Source organism: Vigna unguiculata, chromosome 4 (assembly GCF_004118075.2).
Source record: "Vigna unguiculata cultivar IT97K-499-35 chromosome 4, ASM411807v1, whole genome shotgun sequence".
Taxonomy (NCBI): Eukaryota; Viridiplantae; Streptophyta; class Magnoliopsida; order Fabales; family Fabaceae; genus Vigna; species Vigna unguiculata.
In genome coordinates this window covers 42,191,163-42,214,968 of record NC_040282.1, presented here as the reverse complement: position 1 = coordinate 42,214,968, position 23,806 = coordinate 42,191,163, and the positions used below count along the sequence as shown (strand labels likewise).

At 32.3% G+C, this 23,806-nt stretch overlaps 1 protein-coding gene across 2 annotated transcripts in view; it reads right to left on the bottom strand.

Moving 5' to 3' along the window:
• LOC114181739 (nuclear pore complex protein GP210) overlaps positions 1–23,806 on the bottom strand; it is a 44,785-nt gene that overhangs the window by 3,295 nt on the left and 17,684 nt on the right. Inside the window, exons 16-38 of one of the 2 annotated variants that reach the window (XM_028068275.1) lie at positions 21,661–21,720; positions 21,338–21,406; positions 20,950–21,096; positions 20,728–20,847; positions 20,078–20,197; positions 17,678–17,833; positions 17,531–17,593; positions 16,611–16,738; positions 15,807–16,218; positions 14,169–14,271; positions 13,965–14,077; positions 13,110–13,181; positions 10,393–10,468; positions 10,009–10,116; positions 9,766–9,907; positions 9,613–9,696; positions 9,312–9,525; positions 9,008–9,074; positions 8,668–8,759; positions 8,340–8,400; positions 7,421–7,758; positions 1,990–1,992; positions 58–94 (exon numbers count right to left, since the gene is read on the bottom strand). In XM_028068275.1, coding sequence (XP_027924076.1) covers positions 58–94; positions 1,990–1,992; positions 7,421–7,758; positions 8,340–8,400; positions 8,668–8,759; positions 9,008–9,074; positions 9,312–9,525; positions 9,613–9,696; positions 9,766–9,907; positions 10,009–10,116; positions 10,393–10,468; positions 13,110–13,181; positions 13,965–14,077; positions 14,169–14,271; positions 15,807–16,218; positions 16,611–16,738; positions 17,531–17,593; positions 17,678–17,833; positions 20,078–20,197; positions 20,728–20,847; positions 20,950–21,096; positions 21,338–21,406; positions 21,661–21,720 — 2,785 coding nt within the window. Of the gene's footprint in view, positions 1–57; positions 95–1,989; positions 1,993–6,994; positions 7,759–8,339; positions 8,401–8,667; positions 8,760–9,007; positions 9,075–9,311; positions 9,526–9,612; positions 9,697–9,765; positions 9,908–10,008; positions 10,117–10,392; positions 10,469–13,109; positions 13,182–13,964; positions 14,078–14,168; positions 14,272–15,806; positions 16,219–16,610; positions 16,739–17,530; positions 17,594–17,677; positions 17,834–20,077; positions 20,198–20,727; positions 20,848–20,949; positions 21,097–21,337; positions 21,407–21,660; positions 21,721–23,806 lie in introns of those variants that run through there. The other variant, XM_028068273.1, reaches the window with a different exon arrangement.

Genomic DNA, 23,806 nt, shown 5'->3' with positions numbered 1-23,806 from the left:
CACACCCCAAAAGTAACAATTACGATAATCATAAACGAAGGCAAAGCAAGCACTAACCAATGGTCGTTTCTCTCGCTAAACCACCTATAAATATCTTTCTGCAAATTATGGGTCGAGTGCAATTAGAACCAAATCTAAGAACATTATTATCGTCTAATCTAAATACCAACAAATTGAAAACCCCTTTTCTAGGAAGTGCAGAAAAATTGGTTCTTTTCACGAGCTGCGTTTGCCCAATTGCTCCAATTTAAAAATTTTCCGAAAAAAAACCAAAATAAACTACAACAAATAAATGGAAAAGGGAATATTACCCGGGACTGGCACCGTCGCCGGTTAGGGGTTGGGAATTGTGGGTTTCTTCTCTGTGGGAGAAGGGTGTAACGACGTCGTTGGGGTCAGCGGCACCCACCACATGCTCATTACCGGGAGATTCCATAGCTTGCTAATTCAGAAGAGATTGCGAAAGCGAAAGCGAAAGAGGACGAGAAAAGAGAGAAGAGAAACCCTAGATAGATATTGCTTCTCTTTGGTGTTTAAATTTTGTAAAACCCTTTATTGTTATTATTTTTTATTTTATATTTTTTTAATGTGAGAGAGTGAGTCGCTGATTCGAAAATAGAGAAGAAAAAAAAATGCTTTTTTACTTCTGCACCCCCATCTCATTTCTAACATACCTCTTAATTTTTAAATAATTATTTTACCCTTTGTAAAAGTAACGTATGAATTATCTATTGTGAAAATGTTTTGCAACCAGTTTTTTCTACAAAAATTTAAAACATAAAATGCATTAATTAAGAGGATGCAATTAATAATCAAGGATGTAGAAGAAAAAAAATCCTATAAAAAGGGTTCGAATGGATTTCTTGTATGCGGGTTTTTTTTTAAATCCATATACACCCTATGTACATAAGCAATGACTTATTAGCATTTGTTATTATTATTATTATTATTATAGATATTATAGATTAGTATTATTATTACTTAAACACACATAAATTATTACTAAATTAATATACAAATTTATTATAACAAAATGAAATGAATAACGAAATAAGAGAAAATAACTATTAATAAATCAAATAAAAATAACAATAATAATTGTTAGAACAGCTTTATAAAAAATAAAATATGTAAATATAACTATTAGTTTTTAAAAAATAAATAAATAATCATATTATAAAAAGTAAATTAGAAATAAATAATTATACACATAAAAGAGAATATATATATATATATATGAGATAATTTTTTTTATATATAATTATAAATTATGATTATTAGTACTATCATTATCATTATTGTTATTATTATTAGTGTTATTATTATTATTATTATTATTATTATTTTGTTATTATTATTATTATGTTTATTTTAATCATTATTATTGGTTGTATTAATGCTATTATTTTAATTAATAAGAGTTTTATTATATTTATTTTTATTATTAATATTACCATTACTTTTTACTTTATTATTATTAGTATTAATATTATTTGTATTAGTATTATTATTTCAATTAAAAATAGTATTAGTATTTTTACGAATAGTATTAGTATTTATTCTAATTTTTTTATAAGGATTACAGGTCACATTTTCTTGCATCTTTTATATATATATATATATATATATATATATATATATATATATATATATATATATATATATATATATATTAGAATAATTTATGTTAAATTTTATATTTTTATAATTCCATATGGTCAATTCATTTTAAATATTAATTTAAGATTTATATTTACATTTATTTTAACAAATTTTAATATCAACCTTGTTTTGTACGAAATTCATGATGGTTAACAAATATTGATCTTAATGGGTTAAAATCATAACATCAGTTATATGAATTTATTTTAATTGTGAAGCTTTTGACTTGGTAGTGTCACACGACTCTTTAAAATAATCGCGACTTCACATTTGATCATTTATATATAATACGTAATATAAATTTTTTATTTCATATAAAAATAAAACTTTCTAATATACCTCTTGCTGTAGGTACTCGTGTTAAGTGAATAATTCTTTTGAATAAAAAATATTTATTTTAAAATTTAATCATGAAAAATCAGAATTAAAATATTAATTTATGAGTGTTTTTATCTTTTAACTTTTAAAATTATCTTTTTTTTACCACTAAAATTTACTTCTTTTACTCTCGTACCAAAGAAAAAAATTACACAAACACTTAAAACTGAAAATTTAATAATATCCACATTTATTTTGAATTCAAATAATTGGATTAGATTTTCAATCTAAATCCATTTTTTTTAAAAAAGTAGATTGGATTTTTTAAAAATCCATATCCAAATATTTAGATCAAGTTTAAATTCAGATCTAAATATTTGGATCAAGTTCAAAATCCAAAATTCATTTTTCATAAAATAAATTCAAATTAAATTTTTTAAAACTTATGTCCATAGGGCTAACATCATAGAATTTAACAGATTTTTTGCCGGGGCCAATGAGGTCAAATTTCAGCATGGGATGAACTTGGATGACTTTCGAACGAATTTCGGACGGGGACAACGTGACCAAATTTGGGCCAAGGTCGACTTGACAAAATTTCAGCCGAGATCGACTTGACTGGATTCGACTAAATTTCGATCAGGGATGATTTTTCCTAATACGACCAAATTTCGACCAGGGCCGATTTTGCCTAATACGACCAAATTTTGGCTAGAGCCGACTTGGCCAAATATGGCCACATTTGGACCAGAGCCTGATCAGTCAAATTTCGGTCAGAGTTGACTCCACTAAATTCGTCGGTCGGGATCGACTTAACTGAACTTTGCCAATTTTTTATCATAGCCGACTAAGTTGAATATAGTCAAATTTCGTTCAGGACTTACTTGACCGAATACGGCTAAATTTGGACTAGTGCCGACTCGACCAAATTTTGGTAATGACCAACTCGACTGAATTTGGCCAAATTTAGGTCGAGACCGACTCGCCTAAATATGACCAAACTTTGATCGCGATCGACTCTGCTGAATACAACCAAATAAAATGAATATTAAATGGATTGGATCATAGCAAAAATGGATTGGATCATGGAAATTAGATTTTTTGTCCATCCCTAGTTTAACTTTTCAGATCATCCTATGCTTTTTTCTATGCTTTTTTCTGTTCATTTAAGAGTTCAATAAATATAAATTATTGTTGTTATCCTCATAATTTTTATTTTTGTGTTAAATAAACATTAATTATTACTTTGACCCTCATACTTTTATTCTTTCAATTTTATATGTATTTTATCTTTTTTTATTAATACATTTTTTTACAAGAGTATAATTTAAATTTGTTAGTACAAATTTATGGATACATTAACAATTCTTTTATTAAACTTTAAAAATTTTCAATTAAATTGTAAGCTTTAAAGTTTATGAATATAAATGTCAAACTTTAGTGTTTACGGACGTCTCACGTCCCACGTCCCACGTCCCACGTCTCACGTCCCACGTCCCACCTCTTACGTCTCACGTCTCACGTCCTACGTCCCACGTCTCACATCTCACGTCCCACGTCTCATGTCTCTCGTCTCACATACCACGTCCCACATCTCATGTCTCTCGTCTCACATACCACGTCCCACATGTCACGTCTCGCGTCCCATGTCCCATGTCCCACGTCTTACGTCTTACGTCTCACATCCCACATCCCACATCCCACGTGTCACGTTCCACATCTCATGTCCCAAGTTCCATGTCTCACGTCTCACCGTTGCACGTCGTCTCATGTCTCACATCCCACGTCCGACGTCTCACGTCCCACGTCGTCTCACATCTCACGTCTCTCGTCTCTTGTCTCACGTCTCATGTACCACATCTCACGTCCCATGTTTTATGTCTCACGTCGTCTCATGTCCCATGTCCCACATCTTACGTGCAACGTCCTATGTCTCACGTCTTACGTCTCACGTCCCACGTATCACTCCCACGTCTCACGTCTCATGTCGCACATCCCACATCCCACGTCCCACGTATCACTCCCACGTAGCTCGTCTCACGTCCCACCTCACACGTTTCACATTATTGCACTAAAATACTTGATTCTGTCATAAAATAATGGTGCTTTGGTTTACTGGTTGCAGTATAGCTAAGTTCTTCTTTGCTATTTATCCTTCTTCAAGTTTCTTGCTGATCGAAAGAAGAGAAACAACTTTATTTTACCGGAAATATGAAAGTTAACCTTATGCAATAACAATAAGTTGAAGCTTTTGCAGATGTTGGCAGACAATATTTTTTTTATTAGTTTTTTGTTCTGACATTCAATATGTGAAGAGATGTGTCACAAAATTCTAATTAAGGGTGGGCAAAAAAACCATTTTTTATAATCCAATCTATTTTTTCTATGATCTAATCCATTTAATATTTATTTTATTAAAAATTCAATCCATTTAAAATCCATTTTATTGGATATGAATATCAATCTGATATATATTTTATATATTTTATGAATTGGATATCCATTCTCTAAATCTAGATTTTCAAAATGGATAACCCAAAATATCCAATCAAATATTTAGTAGTATTTGGCCGAATTTAGTAGTATTTGATTGAGTTGGCGTGACCCTATACAAAATTTGGCCGAATTTTATCAAGTCGTTCTCGATCGAAATTTGGCTCAGCTATTTCTGGACAAAATTTGAAAGTATTCGGTTGAGTTCACCCTGACCCAAATCTGACTGCATTGGCCTGAGTCGACCTAGACAAAATTTGACCGTATTCGACCGAGACAACCACGACCAAAATTTGGCTGTATTCAGCCTAGTTGGCTCCAGTCAAAATTTGGTCGAATTCAATCGAGTTGGCCTCGATTGAGATTTGGCCGAGTCGACCCTGACCCAAATTTGGTCGTATTTGGCTGAGACGGCCTAGGGTGAAATTTGACCGTATTCAAATGAGTCGGTCACGATCAAAATTTGGTCGTATTCAACTCAGTCAGCCATGACCGAAATTCGGCCGAATTCAGTCGAGTCGGCTCCGATCAAAATTCGGTCGTGTTGGCCTCGACCAAAATTTGACCGAGTTGGTCCTGTCCTGAATTTGGTTGTATTCGATAGAGTCGATCACGATCAAAATTTGGTCAAGTCGGTTGTGATAAAAAATTGGCAAAGTTCAGTCAAGTCGGTCCCTACCGACGAATTTAGTGGAGTCAACCCTGACTGAAATTTGACGCCCAAATGTGGCCATATTTGGCTAAGTCGACTTTGGCCAAAATTTGGTCGTATTAGGCAAAATCAGCCCTAGCCAAAATTCAGTCGAATCCAGTCAAGTCGATCTCGATTGAAATTTTGTCGAGTCGACCTTAGCCCAAATTTGGTCACGTCTTCCCCGACCGAAATTCGTTTGAAAGTAATCCAGGTTCATCCCATGCTGAAATTTGACCTCGTTGGCCTCGACAAAAAATCTGCCAAATTTTATGGTGTCAGCTCTATCAAAAATCTAATCCACATCCATTTTGGATCCAAATAATGGATGTGGATCCAAATTTGTGTCCACATGGCTAACACCAAAGAATTTGACAAATTTGGCCGAATACTTCTAAATTTGTACAGGGTCACGCCAACTCAATCAAATACGACTAAGTTTGGACTAGTCCGTCTCAACCTTTAGCCTAACCTAAAAAAAATATAAAGTGAAAATTTGGATTGAATATTTTGGATTCTTCATTTTGAAAATCTAGATTTCGAGAATGGATATCCAATCTATAAAATATATAAAATATATATTAGATTGATATTCAGATCCAATAAAATAAATTGAATTTTTAATAGAATGGATATTAAATGGATTGAATCATAGAAAAAATGGATTGGATCATAAAAATTGAATTTTTTGCCCATCCTTAGTCAATGACCACATCTATCAATAGAGAACAATTGTATGAAGAATTTATTTAAATATGTGACAAAAAGGTCCAGATAGATCTATAATACAATAAAAATCAGTAGTACAAAATCTACACATAGAAATAATTGATGAAATAAAGTAATATTATGATCGTAGATAATGTGAAATAGTTTGGAGAAATTTTGACTTTTATATACATCATACATGAGTAGCTGTTTAGATATTAATATTTCATCTACCATTTCAACAACCAATATTTTTTTAAAGACAATAATAAAAGAAATTAAAATTGATTATAAACAAAATAAAAATAACTAATAATTCTTTTATAAACAAAATTATAATCTATGGAATTTAGCTCATTAAATATAATTTTCTATAACAATAAAAATCAATGGACACTAATAACAATTTAATTAAATTTTACTTTCAAACATAAATTTATAATTAATTTAATAAAAATATATTAGTACTAAAAAAAATTAAGACATCTTTTATCTTAAAACATAATTTTATAAGATTTAATTAGTCAAATAATACTCACTTACATTCAAATGTGTTACTTTAGTACTAGCTTTTAAAAAAGTATAAATTGAATCCAAACTTTTGCAAAGATATCTCAATTAAGTCTCTTTCAGAAAAAAAAATTATTAACGTCATTAACGATATTGATATTTAAAATGACCTAAAAAATCATGTATTGATATTTATATTAAAATTTAGTGATAAAAGTCATAAATAAAGTTAATGGTGTTAATAATTTTTTTAAAAAAAACCTAATTGAGACGTCTTTTCAAGAGTTGTGACTCAATTAACATTTTTATAAAAACAAGTACCAAACTGACACGTTCGAATGAAAATGGATATCATTCAACTAATTAAACTATTTTATAATTAATTTGAAATGATAAAGCGTGTATCAGCAACCAATTATACTAAAAACTTGTCTACGAATTATGTATGATACATTTAAAAATCATCCTAAAAAGATATTAAATATTAAAACACGACATACATTTCACTAAGTTATTTGTTACAATATTTCATCCACTCAATTCTATATTTTCAATCAAATATACTACATACAATAAATTAAAGTGTTTTAAAATAAACAAAATATAAAATTAGAAAGTTAGAAATCTTTATTCCAATTCATAATTAATTATTAATATCCAAATAACAAAATGGCATTTTGAATCCATTCTACTTTTTTATATTTCAGTCCACCATTTCATTATCTACCACCGCTACAAATGCAATCCTATTTTACAAGCGACATTGCATTACCATCATTTAAAAAACTAGTTAGTTGGTGAAGCAATAAGGTAGAGCAATTACAAACATCGCTAAATGGTAATGAACTGCAGCACTAGCCTAAGAACGAGACAAATATGCAATGTGATCATCAAAGAATGATAACACATTCCTAAATTTGCACAGCTAGATGTAGATAACAAAATTCTCAGTTTTGGAAAACATACAACATTGGTCAGGTCAGGTCTTACCAGATGTGAGAGTAGTGGTAGAGTCTAAAACGTGTTCTGTGGATTAACCCTTCTTCTCCCTTCTCGCTTATAATATGGAGTTTCGTCGATGGTTCTCCTCACATAGTCTACAAATGGTTGAGGTGTTCGCGGAGACATTTCATTTACAGAAGACGCGTTGCTTCTATCTGGAGTTATGGGAGCTGCAATGCTTGTAGTTGTAGTAACCGAGGAACTTGTTTGGTGAGATCTCTCTGGTTTGTCCAAGAAACGTGTGAAGATAACGATTGATAAAATCAATAGCAGAAAACATCCTAGGATACTTCCCCAGAAGGCTTTATTTATGGCTATGCTGGATGGTGCTGTTTCCTCAGGTTCATGGTTCACGTCTATTTCCACACTCTGGCCTGTAACAAAACAGGGAAAAGGAAGATTATCCAACTTCATCATCAAGAGACCGTCACTTTAATTTCTAAAAGTAATTGAATTCAAATAAGACCGTGAGAGTGCAATCTATATCACCCACTTTAGTCAAAGATTCAAGATATAGTATGACTCTAAGGATAATATATTAACACGATTTCAAGGACTAAGGTGACATTAAGTAGTTAACTTTAGGGTAAAATAATAGCTTAGGGACTTATTTTAAATTTTCTTCCTTTTGCGACTAGTGACCGCGCTTTATGGTTTCAGAGACTAGACTAGTGAACTTTAACAGACTTGAAATTTGTTTGAATAAACTTCCCTACAAATACATGTATATGAAAATAAATCGAGTAAATGAAACAAAATTCTCCCATACGTTAATTTGAATAAGCTTGTTTCATTTAATATCTCCAAAGTTGATTTTAACTTCTGGGAGAATTTTGTTTCATTTTACTTATTTTCTTCTCTATAAATGTTTATAAAGAAGTTTATTCTTTTTTGAAAAAAAAAATTATAAATGCCGAAGGAAATTAAGTAATATTAAGCTTCACGAATATGTAACCATTAGCTGGGAGTGTGATGCGGATTTTGTCTCTGAATCTCTTTGCTTTCAGAAGTTGGACCTGGAGACATGGACAAGAAAAATAAATTCGAATGTATTTTAAATCCAAAATCAGCACATTTATTGCAGACCTAACAATGGGATTAGTTCTTTATAGCTCTTCAACTTTTCAGATGATACTTTAGCACCGGATTGCAATACGCATAAAAGAAATGCAAGGCTCAAGGTAAATGCATTTCACCTAACTAACTAGATATAAAAAAAAGGAATCACCTACTTATTTCAAATTTAGATTTGATCAGTGGTGAAATCAATTGAAAGTACTCACCTCATACCGTGCAAACCCACGAATGCCAATATCTTCTCTGTGGATAAGACTGATCATAATCAAATCTCGATGATGCCAGTGAATTTCAACATCTATAACAAAATGGCCAACGGGTTTAACCTTACATATTGTAGAAGACAGCAACAAATTTTTGTTTCAACTATGCTCTCAACAATTAGTGAAGATGACAACTAGGAACATCTCCACGGCATCCATCAGAATGATTTACCTCCTCACCAGACCACATTATTTTTATGAAGAGCAACTTCTGACAAAAGTATTGGGTGATCAAGCAACAAAATGATCATGCAAGAAAAAAAACGAAGATATGTCATCTTACCAGTATTTCCCAATATGGTAATGGCAGTTTTGTTTGAGCCTGGTGTCAGATTCAGCAGCAACGGATTCTGAGGGGGTGGGGGTAACATTAACATCGTAGATTAATTTTTTATTTCACAATCAGGTTGGGGTGAGGGATCCAATGTATTTGCAATTTGACATATCACAGGTATAAAGGTGAGCAAAATGGTCAAGAATCCAGATCAAGAAAATCACAGGCACTAAATTCATAAATCAAGTACTCTTGCCTAATTCTGAAATGTAATTTCTAGCAATAAAAAGAGGAAGAATCAAAGGATCCACACCTTGCTCATCTCCATTATAGAAAATCCGCCAATAAAAAGTGCAGAAGCAGATCCAGATATATGTTCATTTTCAAGAGAAGCAGAAATGGTAACTGATACATCTGGCCTCATGCCTTCGAACTTAGGTACTGAGTGCACCAAATGCTCTGGTGAGTAAGGAAAAAATAAGCAATATGAATTGCCAGAGTCCTGATCCAGCCATGGCTTCACGTACCTTCAGTGAATGAAGGTAGAAGATATATCTAAGAATGAATTGTTCACTTTAAAGAATCAAATGAAAGAAATGGTTAAAGGTCTTTACCCCACATATGGTGGATCTACTCTACAATTGAATAAAATTCTCTTGTTTTCTCCAGGTGCACCAAAGGATTCACTGTAAGAATTACTAACACAATCTATTCAGTCAGAAAAGCAGGTTGCTTTCTTTCAAACCAAGTTAAAGTCCATAACAAACCTGAATTTCACGGAGAAGTTGTAACCTTTCGAGGGGTATGGGACATTAGTTAACATCTCCTTTGGACCAAGCACAGAAATATAATCTCCTTTCAACACTGTAATTGTTGTTTGCAGTTTTGATCCTCCATAACGAAAAGATACTGCTCATAATAACATTCAATGAGGGAGTAATAATTGTTTATAAAGCAAAAACCCCACAATGACATTTAAAAAGTTTATTTTCAGTACTTAAATCTAGCACCTTGGGCTGAACCTTGCCCAATAGCTTTGGCCACCCCAGATAGCGTATCAACGGATACTACACTTCTATTTGTAGTAAACCACTGTCCAGAAACTGTATCACTCAAACCTGAAACTTAAAGGTAAAATGCATTATCACTCGGGAATAATTTGGTAAAAGGAAAAGATTAAATGCCCTGAACTCAAAACTCGGTCAAGCAATTGAAATAACTGTCTGCTCCAGTGCTGGGTTAACAAAGTAACTCTAAAAATCACGTTAGACAAAGGTAAAAATGGTTTCATTACATCTCTGACAAGTACAACTTTTTTAGAAAAGAAATTTTTTTCAAGAGATAAGACATTGATAGAAAAATAAATTAGTAGCAACCATCCAAAATGACCACACCTTTTATGCTTAGGTTAAGAGGACTTCCTATGTGAAGAACTGGATTTTGCGGATATATATGGGCACCCACTCTAATCTGCAAAAGGTGGAAAAATATAGACAGATTCAGACAGTGGAAGAGAACACAGAAAGTGAGGAAGCAAGTTGAATGAATTAAAGGAAGAATAGTGGGTGTGACAACTTGCGCAAGGACAATTCATTAGGTTACAATGAGAGATACATGGAAAAAAGCATATATCACTACACGTTGCAGGTGTTACAAAAGACAAAACACTAATCCTTATTTATACTTGTGTTTTTAGACTTTTAATTCTAATTAAATAAGAAAACAAGTCTAGATGTAATAAGGAAACATAACTATTTTTTATTCTGTTTTTTTCCTTTTTCAGAATTACTAGTTAAAATAATTTGAAAAGCTGTTCACAAAAAATAAAAAGAAAAAGCAAGTTTGGTAACATGATTTTGAAAATACTCAGGAGATGGCGCAAAATTAATGCTGGCAAACAAAATATCAATGGATCATCATTGGTAGATGACATTCAAAATTCATACCTTATTCTAAATTGTTGTAGGAAACAAGTTATTTATAAACACGAACACTACACGACACCAGAAAAGACAGTAGCACAAACACTGGAACATGGCTAACGTCCAAATTACAGGACATAACACCACCATTGATATATATAATAATGACAAAAATCTCAATCAATTGGAAGTTAGGTATTATATGCACTATAAAAACAAATTTGTCACAGTTCCTTATATAACAGTCCTCCTAATAGAATTCTAAATAACTAGTTAAGGCTTATAGAAACAAACCCAAAAAATGAGATTTGCATTATTTATAATATAATTTGTTTTCCACTTTTTTTTATAAGGAATGTCTAGGAAGTGTTAACCAAGAACAGATGTTTCACTTTCTTTACAAATGCTCAAGCTACGTAAAAGAGGTGTCAAAGAACAACAAAATAGTTTTTCATCGTGACACAATTGAAGTGTGTCAGACATATGTGAAAGACATATCTGACATCTAACACGTCGTGCCCAAAAGTGTTGGACATAGCAAGCAACACGTTATTGTGTATAGGTGTAGGTCCTTCCTCGTTTATAAATGTCACTGTAAAAGCAATAACTTGCTTTTCAAAAAGTATTAAACTTTCATTAAAAAACTTTCAAAGAATTCAAAATTAAAACAACCTATATCACAGAAGATTTTCTTAGAAATAAAAACTGTCTTTAAGAACAATAATGAAACAAACCCATAGAAATGATATCCAAAGATACTCTAAATTACTTTGAGATGGTCGAGATATTAATGGAGATTTTTCAATATTCTAACAAAAAGTTAAAATAAAAGTGACACTTCAATAAAAATGGGCCAGAAAGTATGGTATGTGTCAACTTTATTACTATAATATCAATCTCTGTCCCAGTAGTATCAATATGACACAGGAAAGATATTTGATAGAGACTTCTCTCCCTCTCCTGGTATTCAAGAAAGCCAGACTACCATTACTTTTCGTAACTCTTCACTGACCCTGCTAATCCTCCCTATCACTTTTTTATTACTGAATACAAGTAGGTTATTCTTTTGTATCATAAACAATAATAAACTTTACTTAAAAAGATAACAAAATAGCAACCAAAGTTTTTTTTTTTTTTCTTTCAAAAATTACATTATAGCAAATAAGGAACTTTATCACATAGAAGAACAAACTACAACATAAGGATCGGGCAACCTATTCAGATAGCAAACGCTACATGCACAGAAAAAGTTACAAAGTTTATCAATCAAACTTCTCACCAATTCCCATTTTATGGTGATTTCTGTTGTGTGTATGTGTGTGTGTGTGTGTGTGTGTGTGAGAGAGAGAGAGAGAGAGAGAGAGAGAGAGAGAAACAAGAGATCATAGGAAGAATTTCATGTATTTAGACCATAGCAAAAATATTTAATTTATAGGGGAGAATACATGATTACAAAATATTGAGAGCATAATTACAGGATACTCAGTTACTCTATTTTAAGCTAATAACATCAATATAGAATCAGTGTAATTCATATCCACCGTTTCTGTATTTACAAAGATCTAACAATTTCAATTAACGTATCACATGCATGGCTACAGTAGAAATGTATTAACTAACTTGATCGTGTTAGATGGTTATCACATGTAGTGAACATTAAGTTGAATCTAGGATTTTTTTTACTAGAACGAACCTGAACTATGAGAGGAAGTCTTATAGAAACTAGGTATCTTATTAAGAAGAAATAGTGAGAGGGTAAACCTCAATTACAAAGAAGCACAGCAGATCTGCGATGCTGCATAACTTCTAGAGCCCAAAGACAACAATTCTCTCACAATCAAGGTAATATGGTCTCTCAACCTCTTCTATTCACAGGAAACATGCATTGATTCTTCTAATTATGCCAACCCAGCTAACTATCTCACTAACTGATACTAACAAATGCTAAAAGATAGCCAATATTAACAGACATTTTTAACTAATGAGACAAAGACCTACTCAGTTCCGAAACGGTAAATCACATTGAACAAAATTATAAGCCACTTTAGGTGTATCAGGCATCAGAATGAAAGTATTATACTATTGTTAAAGTACAGGTACTAAATTTAGCATACAGCAGAGGAGATTAAGATAAGTGCATAGAACAGTATACAACTTTGTGCAGATTTTTTTGGAAAACTATTACTTACCAGCACATAATCTGATTTCTGCAGATCTTCACTAATTGATATACGCACAAGAACATTACCATGCCGAATTGCCTTCAACCATCAGCAGTCAGGACAAGAATTCTATTAATTTACTTAGCTGAGCCAAAAAATTTCACAGGTAGTAAACTGAATAAAAATACCAAACACTCAAAATCTGCAGACTCTGAACAAATAAAGCTTGTTTTAAAGCAATGCACTTATTGATAACTTCTCTTCTCTCTTTTGTACAGGTTAAATAGAAGAGAAAGAAATTGAAGGGGGGAGAGAGATGTAAATGAGAAAGGAGAAAATCTCCTAGTTTAACATGAGAGAAATAGGTGAGAAAAAAATAAAAGGATAGTGGAACCCACCACTTTCATTTTCTTATCTTGTGAGTGTAGAGGAAACAATGTTTTTGCATCTTTCCTAAATAGCCTTATATCTACTTATAACAATCTTTTTGATAGGAACATAATTGTCTATTTAATGTCATTTAATTTTTTTTCTCTTCATATTTTAATATTTCTATTGTAGCAAACAACCCTTAAAAATATACTCTTTCTCACTACTTACTTTCTATCTTCCTTTTCCTTTTCTTTCTCAGACCAAACAAAGCACTTAAGTTGAATCACAAGATGCATAAAGTTCACTAATTAACCTGATCATGATAACACAATGCAGGATTGACTTTGTTAGAGACCTAAGTCCTTCGGGACACTTTTCAAGATAAAAAGAAAAGTCATGGTTCCAAAAGTCTATGATTGTGGAAGCTGTATGATCTTTTGTAGCTTGTTGATCCAAATTATAAGTACAAAGGAATCAAAAAATTATTTTCAGTAAAAGTTATTAACAAACCTTGATATGGACATTGCCTTTTCCATCAGCTGTTTTGTTCACATAGAGAACATCAGGGTAGTTAGTTTCAGCATAAAAAGGCACAGCATTGTAGGCTTCGTGGAAAGGATTTCCTGTTGAACCGCAGTAAGAGACAATAAAAGATTACTAATTTTCAGTTCAAAAGTTCCTGTATTTGATTCACTATCAAGGAGGCATTGATACCTAGAGCATCATAAAAGTTTGTTGGAAGATCAAGTTCTGCACCAACAGCAAGGTTAATCACATTGAGGAGAACCTCCTTACTGGCTATTCTAATTTGAGTCACCTGATCATATTAAATAAATTTGTCATGTGGATAAAATTTCCAAACAATGCAAATAGCATGGTTAACAAAATAGGTACTAATTCTGCTGATAACGGACCAGTAACAACAATTTATGGATTAACCATTACGAATGGACCAGAAAAAAAATGATTAAAAAACCATTTATGGTCCACTAACAAAGTATTAAAAAACCATTTATGGTCCACTAACAAAGTATTAAAAAACATTCAATCCATCAATACTTGTTTAAAAATAGATGTCCAACCTATCTATTTAAGATTACTCTCTCCCACTATCTCTCTCTCCCTTTTTGAATACTTACGTACCTCTTTAAAATTCATTAAATATCAAACTTGGACTGTATTTGCTATATGCACTAAGGTCCACACACATATATAAACTAAACATGTATATATAAATACAATGGATATAGTTATATATGATTTCTCCATTAAGCATTTTCTGAATTAATCCAATCCATTAAACTTCACTACTGTAATTACGGGAGTAGACAGGTTGCAACCAACATCGATTCCACCCAACCTTGTTACCACCCAACCTTGTTACATTTTTGGGGATTGAGTTGAATTTTTTCTAGCGCACAAAATTAGAATCAGGGTTTAGTAATGAGTAGATGAACTTTAAACCTAATAAACTCAACCGAACCCAATTATGCAATAAGTGTGTAATAAAAATATTACTGGAGATAATTCATCTATCTGTGCAAAAGAAATAATTTATTGTTGTTTATATGAATACTGCTTTGAAGATACTGTGAATATATATTCCTAACCACACATGTTATAATGTTTTGATATTTGTTGCAAATAATATATTATTAGGATAAATATATTGTCAATATCTCTATGTCGATTAGGAAAAAATATCTTTAGAATCTTTTATTCATTTCAATATATTTTTATTTCCTTATTTTAAAGGATTTGATCATTATAAAGGGATGGTGAGAATGTATTTGGTGTGTGATGGGGCCCAATGAGCATCCAGCCCATGAAGTGAAGCACAATTCTTGATGAGGAAGTCTATATGTGAGAAAAAAGATTCGGCGTAATGAGGAGGTCTGATTAGAAGAGTGGTTAGTTAGAAGAGAGAGAGAAAGAAGAAATATTTTTCGGTTATTAGTATCAGGTGGAGAGAAGGAAGGAGTTTGCTTTTGTTGGTGGTTAAATAGAGAACCTTGTTGGTTACTCCAGAGGAGCCTAGCTCTGGGCAGTAGGACTGAGTATCTTGCTGTATTTTCTTCTTTTGTGATAAATCTCAGAGCTGTCTTATATTTCATTCACCTATTTTCTTTTATTACTTGTTTTGTGGTGTGGATCTGTAACAGCGTGATTGTTATCAATAAAATAATTCTTTATTTCCTTACATAGTTAGTTCAATTACATTTCAGTATATTTAAAACTGCTGTCATCATTCTGTTACAAGTATGATTCTAGCTTTATTAGAATTAGGAAACACTGATCATGAGTTCCAAAAAGTGCGCCCAAGTACACAGTAAGCAAAAGATTATTCCATACCTCAGAAACCTTGACACAAGAAGCAATCTCTGTTCTTCCTGTTGTACGATCTTTAGCTTGAATACAAGCAAGATTATTACTTTTGGTAGTTTTAATTCTGTCCCCGTCAATGAATATGGCATCTTTTTGAATAGCATCGTTTTTCTCCAAACTTCTCAATAAAGAATAGCTGATGATTCCCCTGCGATTCCGACTATCATATTGTGCATAGGATTCCGACAATGAAGGCAAACTGCTCGTCATTGTATAGTAGGGAGGAAGAATCCAGGTGATGGGGATTCCCAAAGCCAGTGGAAGATCAGGAACTACTGTTACTGACAAAGATGAACTGTAAAACATCGACTGTGCCCTTGACCCAGAAGTTGAAAGTTCACACGAGAAAGACACAGCAACATTGGTCTTGCCTGGTGATCTGAAAAACAAACATTCTGAACTGAATCACAGATTCCTCAACCCTATTTTTGAAATAGTTTATAATCATTTCTTCATTGAAATGTCAAACCCTGTGTAAACTTTTACATTGCAAGGAACTAATTTCAGTAACAAGAAAAAGACTACAAGAAAACCAATATGAGTATTAAAAAGACTCTGTACCAATGATATGCTAACTGGAAGCATACTAGACAATTATTTGGCTTCAGACATCTAATAATTAGATAAAAGACAAGTAAAAAAGATTTAGACATACAAATATGATACACTGGAAGGTGGAAGAAGTTATAGGATACCCAAAGACTAAAGAAAACTACTACTAAACATTGTTTATTATGTAATATTATTCTTAAATGTCAAATTGCTTCATACCTTCCATACAAGACATTAATAAAGCCAATGTTATTTTCATCAAAATAACTATTATCTTGACTTCCTGCTGAAGTAGTAAACTGGATTCTATCCCCGCGCAAGGTCTCTGCCATCTTGAAGCTCAATACCTATAGAAACAAAGACATAATTATTTAGCTTACCGCTGAGTGTTATTTACTTAAGATGACATTACTGACTGAAAAGATATGCAGTATAAGGGCAGACAAATTACTTCTCTTGGATTTACAGCTTTAAATCCCAGTGCTTATTTTAGTGGGAGGGCGATTTGGAAGGCTATGCTCTTGATTAGAGGTGAAAGCATACTGTACCCAACCCTTGAACCTAGTCAACACAACCTAAATAGACTTTTGTGGATTGAGTCAGGTTGAATTTTATTTGGTGTACCCAATTAGAATTGGATTGGGTGAATTCCAAACCACTTTATCTGTGAAAAAATGTGTAGGTAGTAAGAAATAATTAGGGAATTATTTTTCTTGACTTATAATGGTATTTAAAGAGAAAACGAAATCCTAATTAAAGGAAATACATCTCCAGACATAAAGACTCTAAATCAGGAGTAAATCTACCAAGTAAACTCCTAATCTCAATCCCTTGATTTAACGGGTTTCTCACAAACAAATCTATATTTATTATTCAATCAATCCATATTTATTGTACAGTTATGTGCAATATATTAACCCATAGTTCTACAGTATCTTTACTATTTAGACCAAAACACTTTCCTTCAGATTCAATAGTTTCTTGCCATTTTTCTTAATAGTAATATGGTTGTTAGGCCATACAGAATTCATAATCCTAGGAGAGTAACTTCGGTATACGGTGTGTACTTGAGTTGCAGTATGTTGGTACTCCGTAATGCATTTTGAAAGGGAAAGATGAAGTTTAGGACATGGCCAAACCTTTTCATCTTCAATGATCCACTGGTAATTTTTACATAGCTCATAGAAAGAAAACAGAGTACCCTGATAAAACAAAAAAGGTAGTCAATATTAGAATTTGAAATACAATAATACCTAAATTAATGGAAACTTGATTTTAACTGTGACCTCGGGAAATAATGGATAAATTCGCAATTTGCGGCCAATCCCAAGTTGTTCACTCTGTGCATGCAACATGACAGTAGACGGAATTCCCACCCGTAAAATACTCCGCGCTTCACATACCACAGTGTTACGATTCACAAAGACACTAGCAGTAATTGTCTGACAATAATATCTTGGATTAGACAAATATCTTCCACCAACCATATATGATTAAATGTAAAAGGCATAACACAAACTGTCAAAGGAATAAATATATGTTTTATATCAAATAAAAATTGAAATGATTAGCATGTGCATTCAAGAAAAAAACTATTCAAAGTAGAAAAAGTAGAGAGTAAATGTGAGGATCTCAAAATTAAAAGAAAATAATTTCTCTCTTATTCAGTCTCACATTATATACATTTGATATATGTACATACATTAATTGGATAATTTAAGAAACAAGCACAACCTATTCTAGGAAACAATTCTCCCGTGAGATTGTGGAATTTAGATGCTGGTAATAAAACAAAGATACAGCCAAAATACAAAATTAAAACCAATTTGAAACTTCCAATAATATCTCGACAAAATAAAATATACTACACTAACAGTCATTCTTTTAGTTTGACTTATTTTGTCTTATGAACTACAGACCTTCATAAAAGAAATACTGATTCTTTTAAAATAAATTGATCAAAGAGGTAGTCAGGATCAAGCTTAGGTAAACTGAACAAATGTGTGATGGCCATGTTGAACTTGTACTGTTAATAAAGTGTTAAACAGGTAGTGCCAAGGTCAATCATACAATAAAAGATCATCGTCAGGTAAAAGATGACATGTTTATCTAATGAAGGTGAGTTCCAAAAATTGTTTAATACTAAACATCCCTGATTTGACCAAGAAACATGCATTGCCGGTGTTCAAAAAAGCACACCGTTGGCTGATTTCCACTAAAACACCATTGAAACAAGTCTATCCAATAAATCTTAGTATGTAAAGGACGGACCAATCAATAGTTTTTTACATTTGAGCAACCCCCTCTCGTGAAAGTCTATAAATTGTTAACAAAGCATAAGTTTAAGATTATGCTGCTTAAAACTGCCTTTCCCTGATTAATTTTTAGGGTTAAATATGCTTTTGGCCCTTAATTTTTAGTGAAAATTGGAATTAGTCTCTTTTCGAAACTTTGACCCAATTTGGTCCCTCAACTTTAAAACTGCGTGAATTTAGTCTTTTTTTAACCAACTTTGTTAAGTTTATTTGACGTTTCAAACACATTTCATGATAGTTTCTTAGCTAACGTTGAAGCGAAAATGTGTCAAACTGTGTAAACAACTCAAATATTATCATGAAATGCGTTTAAAACATTAAATAAACTTAGCAAAATTTGATTAAAAGAACTAAATCCAGACAGTTCTAAAGTTAGAGGACTAAACTGGATCAAAGTTTTGAAGAGGGACGAATTTCAATTTTCACCGAAAGTTGAGGAATCAAAAACATATTTAACCTTATTTTTATAAAATAGAGGGTAGAAAAACTTAATTTAAGTGCTTTAGTGTCTTTCTGCCTATTATTTTTTATTTTTTTGTAACTGGTATCAACTCTCTCATTTTCATTTTTAGTTGTATCCTTCATGGGACAGTAATTGTTTTCCTTTTTAGTATGGATTTGGTTTGGTCCTCCATGTATATACTTTTTCTTCCCTTTATATATTATTGTTGAATGTTAGGGTGTCGGTCTCGATGGGATACCAAGGTTCATAGTGATGCCTAGCATGTGGTCTTCAATAAAAAAAAAAAAAACTTGTGTGGCATCAGCAAGTTGTCAATACTAGAAACATGGCCACAAACAAAACACAATTCAGCCAAAGTAAAAATATACCTTGTGTAGATGTATTAAAGCATATCGTTAAGGTAGTAAGTTTAAACCTAACTCAACCCTACAAAACCAATTCAGTAAGGTGAAATTTGTCTCCACTTATATACTACTTTTTGGTCTTATCTCTAACCAATTAAGGATCTCTAACATGAAGCATATTCATGAATGTCTACATTAGATAATATGGACTAATTGGGAATATTAGAATTTTATGATTCAAAATAAATTATGGAGATATGGATAAGATAAGAATGTCATATCTATCCAGATTTGTTGGATCAAGTTAAAGGGGACAAAACTGAATAAGATCATTTACTTTTTAGAAATATCTCTATGATTCTGTTTCCTTATCTGTGGGAGATTTGCTTCCGGTTAGGTGTGATTTAGTTTCCTCATTTATAGCAGATTTCACCTTCATAAATATATAAGTTGTTTCCTCTGTTAATGGTATCAATTCAATAAAAGAATATTTTTCTACAGATAACAAATTAGAACAAAAAATAGCTAAACAATAATAAGTCTGAACAGAATTTCACATCTTACAGTGTTCCCAACAGAACTTGCTGAGAGTCGACCAGAATATCTATCAATACTTGCAATTTTATCATTTTCAATTCCATACTCAACATGAACCCCGAGAGTTGGGCCTCCTTCCATTGTAAGCTATGCAGAGAACATAATCACATTATTTCATCATAAAACCAAGAAAATGGGAGAAAACAATGGTGTAAACTTCACGTCAGACCAATATTCAATGCACCAAAATGCAAAGATAAACAATGACAAAAAGAAAATGCTAAAACATGTAGACACATGAGCAAAAACCGAATTACTTCACTTGGCTTTTCCTGACTTACTCATGAACAAGGTACTGTAGGCTCCTTAAATGATTATAGACTAGATTCAAGTATGCAAATTTAGACAAATAAAAAACTGTAGGTGACTGAATCGAAAAACATAGATGCAATTAATTTAGTAAAAACACGATTCCCGAACCGAAAAATAAACTTGAGAATCTTGATATATAAGGAAATTGTGAGCAGTTATTTTCCATAAAAAAAAATGTCAACTTTGCCTTTCTAACTCAATAAAACACATTCCAAGAGAAGAATTTTTAGTATGTGTGTTTCTTTCAAAGTTCACATTCTTTCAAATTTAGCAATAAGAAACAACACCTGTACTTTGGAACATACCACATACGATGCACCAGGCAGTAGGAAAATATTGTCAGGGTGTATTCTTGGGGCTGCGTAAACTTCCACCTTAATAGCTTGACTTTGTACTACGTGTCCCAAATGTTGTACAGCACTGACCTGGTTTCAATAAATAACAAATTAGCTTGTAGATTTTTCATAAGTCTAAAGAATTTTGACTCAGATGAAGATCAAAATAAGAGAGGTTGACCATAGACTTACATAAAGGGTTGTAATTCCAAGATGTTTCCCTTTTATTTTAAAACTTGGTGCATTAACATGTCCACCAACAAGACTTGAGAAATCGTCAGTATCCACCAGCTCAATTATACTATCCTCAATGTGTACATGAAGATTCATGTAAACAAACTGTGTAACAGTTTCCAAATCAACAAATTGCCACTCAAAATAAAAATAAAAAATAGGAAATAAAAAAACCCACTATGAATATCAAAAATGACCAAGAAAATGTAAAAGATAACAGTCTCAATGAGCATATTAAAGGCAGTAGTATAGTAATAACTATGTCAGAAGAGACCATATTAAAGCAGAACAAGCACAAGAAACTGGAGTGTGGCTCCTAAAACTAAATAGGGAAAACCATTCAAACCTGAGAAGCATCAAAACTATTTCCACAGGTACTACCAGCCAATAAGTCAATAGTTTGTAAACTTCCTTCCTGAAAAGATCAATAGCATATCATGAAGGAAAAATTATTCCATGGACATATATCCACTTACAAATTTAAAAATGACAAAGCAAGAGCATAAGATAACATGCCAGCTCATTATACACATGTTGAAGCAACTAGCAAAAACACCTTGGAATGTTTAGTGTGACATCTCACCAACTTGAGATAAATAAAAAGAACACACTATTATTTTAGCCATTTATAACCCAAAAAAAATCAATAACATTTTAGAATTGACATACCATCAGGCTAATCTCTTTTCCTGATATGATCTTGATCCACTCTATATCTGCAACTTGAACCTGAAATATTTAACTTTTATAAGCATTAACATAAAATGACATCAGCTAATCATCAGATGCCAAGACCAAGCTGTGATGCAGTACAACATACTAGGAAGCAAATTTGAAATCCTATTGACACTAGCAGCTGAAAACTTTTGCCCTTAATAAATTTCCCTCCCAAGATCATCAGCTTTAATGAATATTTAGTTAAAAGCTTGTTGGAAAAAATAAACATTGTTTCCAACTTTCATAAAATGCTTTAAAAAGCTATTATTTCCCCAAAAAAAACATCTTTCCCAAATATCCACTTACTCACAAAATGGAAGTCCGAGTTAGATATATGGGCATAAATATTATTTTTTTTCTCAGCCTAAGAGCAGATCCTTAGTCCATACACTAGAGTAAATGCAGCATTACAAAATCATAAACATGAGCCAATATGCAATTATAATGTTCTCCTAAGCTAAATAATAAGTATGAAAGAGAAATGATATTTTATATTTCTAGTAAGAAAGAAGGAAATGTGTTACACTATAACAAATTACAAGATTTGGTTTTCATTTTGTTCAAATGACAAAAAACACAAGTTTGTGGCTTACTACTAGTAAAATACAAAGTCATAATAAAGCAGAAAGAAAAGTGCATCGTTGCACATAAATAATTCAAACAGACAAGGGTCGATAGCAACACATTTCCAAAACCTATGATCGATAATTCTTGTAAACAGAAGGGAATAATTGTTTTATTCCTTATTGATGATTATTAGGTCAATTGACCTATTTAAACATATACATATGTAACAGACCATATACTTAGAAAGAATAAATCCCTATAACTACGGGATTTTATTCTTATTACAATCTTCCTAATATTAAAACAAAATCTCAACTAATTAAAACGCAATAAATAAAAAATTTACAATTAATGTAGGCTATCGTAACAGCTTGCTCTTGACACTCCCCCTCAAGCTGGTGAATAAATATTTTCCATTCCCAACTTGGATACAATATCTTCAAACGTAATATTGTGTAGACCTTTAGTAAGGATATCTGCAAGTTGATCTTGTGTAGATACAAAAGGAGTACAAATCAACCCACTTTCCAATTTTTCCTTAATAAAGTGCCTATCCACTTCAACATGTTTAGTCCTATCATGTTGTACTGGATTATGAGCTATACTAATCGCAGATTTATTGTCACAGTATAATTTCATAGGTTTCTCCCATCTTATCTTCAGATCATCTAGGATGATCTTTAGCCATAGAAGTTCACATATTCCTTGAGCCATGGCTCTAAATTCTGCTTCGGCACTTGATCTTGCCACGACATTCTGCTTCTTACTTCTCCAAGTCACCAAATTTCCACCAAGAAATGTGCAATATCCAGTGGTTGATCTCCGGTCCACAATTGACCCAGCATAGTCTGCATCAGTGTATGATTCAATACTTAGGCTTTGGTTTTTTCTGAACAAAATCCCTCTGCCTGGAGTGCCTTTTAGATACTGAATAATTCTGAATACAGCATGCAAATGTGCCTCTTTTGGTTGGTGCATAAATTGACTTACTAGGCTGACAGCAAAAGCAATGTCTGGCCTGGTATGGGATAAGTAGATGAGCCTGCCTACAAGTCTTTGATACATTCCTTTATCCACAGCCACATCCTCTTCCATACTTCCTAATTTCATATTCGGATCGATCGGAGTGTTTGCTGGTTTACACGCCGTTCTGCCGGTTTCCTTAAGCAAATCCGTAACATATTTTTGTTGAGAAATGAAGATTCCTTTCTTAGAGTAGGCTACTTCAATTCCCAAAAAATACTTGAGTTTTCCTAGTATCTTTATTTCAAATTCTGCTGCAAGACATTCACTCAACTTCTGCTGCTCTCTCTTGTCATCTCCGGTTACAATAATATCATCTACATAAACCAGCAAGATAGTTACTTCCCCTGAAACTGAGTGTTTGAAAAAAAGAGTATGGTCTCCCTGACTCTGTTTATAACCCAAACTTGTCATCACATTAGAAAATCTACCGAACCATGCTCTAGGAGATTGCTTTAATCCATATAAGGCCTTTTCTAGCTTGCATACAGTTCCTGAGACTGCCATT